The sequence below is a fragment of the Athene cunicularia genome (assembly GCF_003259725.1).
Source record: "Athene cunicularia isolate RWA chromosome 6 unlocalized genomic scaffold, athCun1 chr6_part1, whole genome shotgun sequence".
Taxonomy (NCBI): Eukaryota; Metazoa; Chordata; class Aves; order Strigiformes; family Strigidae; genus Athene; species Athene cunicularia.
The window spans coordinates 4,569,991-4,574,148 of record NW_020799105.1 but is presented as its reverse complement, the minus strand read 5'-3'; the positions used below and the strand labels follow the sequence as shown (position 1 = coordinate 4,574,148).

The window sequence follows — 4,158 nt, the reverse complement described above, 5'->3', positions numbered from 1 at the left end:
CCGGGCGCGGTATAAGGGAGGCTGGCTGCGGCGTGCGGGTCTCGGCGCTCGGTAGCGGTAGCCAGGAGAAGAGGCCTGCTGGCAGGGCGGGCGCGCAGAGGAAGGACCCGCGAGGCACAGCCATCCTGCCGGTGTGAGGAGATTTGGAAAGGCCCCGCTCAGTGGTAGCGCCCGCGGCTGGGCTAAGGCAACAGGCGGGGGGGAAGGTGCTTGTGGTGCAGAAGCAGGTTTAGAGCCCACAGCGGAGAGGAGGTGGGAATCCGGGACAGTTTCTGCGGGGAGACTTAGGACATATGGCTGTTGGAGAGGGAAGACTGCAGTCCGCTTACACTCTTCTCCCCCGCCCCCAATCAGTCCACTCCTAGTTGTAATCCATTTTAAATATGATCGCTGAAAGGAGAACGGTAGGGAGCAGAAGGAGCCAGGCTGATTCATAAAGGAGAACAACCCGGTAGCTGTAGGCAACCTGAGTGCTGTCAGTGACCTCACCGACAGGGTGCAGGCTCATATAGCTTAAACGTGGTAGGGAGAGCCAGATGTTAGCAACAAGATTTATTGGTAGTCCCGAGAAAGGTGAGCTATGAGCCAGGTCTGATGAGGAATCTATTCGGGAGCAAAGGGGGTGATGCCAGAGGACGTGCTAGGGTAAAAGTAACACTGTGGGTCTAAAGGAACTGTCTATAATACAGAGCCAGAGAGGGAAAGGATGATAAGGTTACTTACAACATATGTTTGAAAGCCCTCAGTGAGGTAGGGTTAGATATCAGGCTTAAAACAAGCACACCTACAAAATAGGATAGGCCCAGGCCTGAGCTTAAATGGAGCTCCTGGGCCTATGGGAAAGGGTGGGTGTGGAAGCCCCAGATGAGGCTGCTGAGGACAAGCATGACCTGTTAGTGTACTCAGGATCCTGATAAGGAGGAGAGTTCATTCAGCTGTTTTATACTGCAGTGGCTTTAAATTAGTCATTTCTCTGCTGAACTTTATTCTGTGCAATAGGGGATTCGCTCTGATGGATGTAGTGCTCTGTTCTTTTTGTCTTTGTGATGGGGCTTTTTAAAAAATATCTTCAGTGGAGTGTACTATAAAGCCTGATGAGAGTAAAGAAAGAAGAGGCCTATGTTAAAAGTCCTGAATTAGAGCTACTAGGGTCAAACAAGCAGCTGCAGTAGTAGGTAGGTAGTGTTATGCTCTTTATGTTTCCTCTGTCTAGCTCTCTATTCTTAACCATTTCCAAATAGAGCTGTGCCCTGCTCAGGTTCTGTTCCCCTTGTGTGCAGTTAGGTAGTTCTTGCTGAACACCCCTGTGGGCAGGCTCTGCCTGGAAGAGCTCACCTGTTGCTGCTGTCTCTGGAAGGTGCCACGTTTGCGCTGCTGGGGAAATAAAAGCAGCTCTTGTAGTGGTAGACTGTACTGTAAGATTCTGTCATTTTATACAGGTGATGTTGCCTGTGGTGTAGAAAAGGGATGTCCAGCTGAGGGCTTGTTAAATATATGTACTTTGTTTTCAGATGCCCCTGATATGGCCTGACTCTGTTATGTATGGAATAATTCAAGGCTGCATTGCAGAAAGGAAACTGTTTCCAGGAACTGGTATTTCTCTCAGTTTTTGTAGCTTCCATCCACAGTAAGCTACAGCTGCAAGCTTCATCTGCAAAGCTCAGCACAAGTTCTGTGCTTTTGTCTGCATAAGAAAGGAAGAGATGTAGCCGTTGCTGGTAAACCATCCTTATTTTAAGCCCTGCTATCTGAAGTAACTGCTGTGAGGAACCAGGGAAATTACTATCTGTGTTTGCTTCACTGGCTCACTTTGCTTCTCACCTGATTAGTAAGCATCTCCCTCTCGTGCCAGGCCTTTGCTAGTTAGGTCTGTTCCCAGATGCTGTGTGTCTGCTGCTCTTCAGAGGTGTGTGGCTGTCTAGGTGTGTTCCCCTGTGTTGTGCCTGCAGCTGTCCAGATGATCTGGTAGGGCAGTAACCATGCAAGGAGAGCTGTTTCACTCTTGTAATTCCCCAAGGCAGTAGTGGGAAATCCTGGAATCTAAAACACAAGCAAATTGCAACTGATCTATAATACTGCTCGTGAATTCCTTTGCTCCCCTCACCTATTCATCAGGTCTTTTCAGTCCTTCCCCTTGACTGATGTATCTCTTTGGGTGAAGCTGCAGGGAGAGCTATTCACCTCAGAGCATTCCTGTAAGAGATCTGTGCTTTTCCCATTCTTTTTGTGGCCAAGAAAAAGAGAGATGGCATGGGTATTCAAACACTTACTGAATCCTTTCCTTGTTACCCCTCAAAAGAACCTAGAAAAAAAAGCAGTGGCTCCAGAAGGAACAATCTAGTCCTTTTCTTTGGACACGGATAAGATAGACCCTTGAGAATAATGCTGCAAATACAACTGTGTTCACATGCTGCAGTGAATTAAAGGGAGGTATGTTGGCTTGTAAAGTCAATTTTGGGTCAGGGAGGAGGAAAGGCTCCCTCTATTTCCTCATTTCGTTCTTAATTCATTACAAGCTGTCTTAACTCCCTGAGGCCAACCTAATGTTCAAGGGTGTGAAGGGGCTTTTGCCTCAATTTGTCATCTAAGTTTTTAGGTGGAGGGTGCTGTAAAGGTTGCTGAAACAACATACTAGCAGTTATTTTACTTAAACTTCTTTGGGGAGGCACATTAGTGACTTAGGAATTTTAAACCCTAAAGAGGTTTCCTGTGGGCTTTGCATCGATTAAATAAAATACATAGTGTGCTAAGTGACACTGCTACATATGGAGAAGCCCCATAGGTTCCCACAAAGCAGGAAGCTGACTCTGCTAGCCCTTTGATACTTCAAGGCTTTAGAGAGAGAAAGAATTTAAAAGCTCATTCCAAGGAGCATGTTGAAATCCTCATCAGAGAGATGATTTTGTTGTTAATGTTTTATTTTGAAAGTTAGAAGATAAACAGCTTTACAAGGGAAAACAAAATCATATACATGATTATCCATCTGTTTTACTAGTTCTTAATATATGTGTATTGTTCCATAATAGTCAAAGAATTTGGCTAGAGACTCTAGTTTGCAACTAGTGAATTTTTGTCCCTCACATAAATCCCAATTAGATTCTATATTTACATGCTTCTCCAGTGCCCAGGTAGTTTTTATTCTATGTATATTTTTCAGGATTATTCCAATGAGAAAGTGCTGGTTTCTTCTCTGCATACCTGGAGCTTCTCATAAAGCTGTATCATCAGGAAGTCTTTTTTTTATGCTAGTACTTTATTATTGTGGGAACAAACGCTGTGTTTTTGGAAGACAGGCTGTGGCACACGGTTTGTAAGCTTAAAGTCAGTTTTGGGAAAAGAAAGATATGGAGGTAACAGTTTGACAGGATTGATTAGTAGGAAACAGTTGGTTCCTTACTGTTTGTAACCAGCTCTGTTCTAACTCTAGTGTTTGTGACATTAAGCTGCACACAGAATGTCCTCTGAGTGCTTGGGGGTGACTGACCTGACTGGGAAACCCGATGTACAGGGAGTTTGCATTTGCTTTGCTGAAGTGCATTAGCGACAGACTTCAGGGGTTCTCAGCAAAGATGTTTCTGAATGCAAATCAGTGCAAGTTTGCAAAGGAATCGACTGACTTATTTAGGCAGAATCTGTTGCTTTGCCTTCAGAGACAAAATTAAATTGAGTCCTACTGTCTGAACTCTGGCAGTGTCTTCCACTGCTTATTTTATCTGTACTCAAACATGAGTGTAGTCATATGGAATTTGGTAAACTGAGGTTAAAAGGCAGCATCTTCTAGAGGAAAACAGAACATCAGGTGGCTTCATTCCGTGTGGAACAACTTACTTTTCCCCAAGGAAAAAATAGAACTCCTTGCTCGTGGGAGACAGAAGTCAAAGCCTAAGTTAAGGGTGTGCACAAAGCAGGTCTCACTTGTTCTCCACAACCGTTGCTCTAAGTGATTATGGATATGGGGTTTCTGTATCACCTTTCCTCGTTGTAGCGCTCTTTTCCTCGGCCGCCTATGGAATGAATCCACGGTTGGAGCCAGGGGGGAAAGGGAATGGCCCTCCTCGGGCAGGGGAAGACCGCTGCGTGCCTGGAAGGCGATGCGGAGCCGAACGCAGCCGCCCTGTGCCGCGCGCTGCCGGGGCGTCGCGGGCCGCCCCCCACGGC

At 46.0% G+C, this 4,158-nt stretch overlaps 2 protein-coding genes across 3 annotated transcripts in view; one reads left to right on the top strand and one right to left on the bottom strand.

Annotated features, from left to right (window-relative positions):
• The window catches only part of NOLC1 (nucleolar and coiled-body phosphoprotein 1), a 12,216-nt gene extending 12,092 nt beyond the window's left edge, over positions 1–124 (bottom strand). Inside the window, exon 1 of the mRNA XM_026851470.1 lies at positions 108–124. Coding sequence (XP_026707271.1) covers positions 108–124 — 17 coding nt within the window. The remainder of the gene's footprint in view (positions 1–107) is intronic.
• The window catches only part of PIK3AP1 (phosphoinositide-3-kinase adaptor protein 1), a 48,306-nt gene continuing 44,177 nt past the window's right edge, over positions 30–4,158 (top strand). Inside the window, exon 1 of one of the 2 annotated variants that reach the window (XM_026850961.1) lies at positions 30–573. In XM_026850961.1, coding sequence (XP_026706762.1) covers positions 537–573 — 37 coding nt within the window. In that variant the 5' untranslated portion in view covers positions 30–536. Of the gene's footprint in view, positions 574–1,631; positions 1,719–4,158 lie in introns of those variants that run through there. The other variant, XM_026850962.1, reaches the window with a different exon arrangement.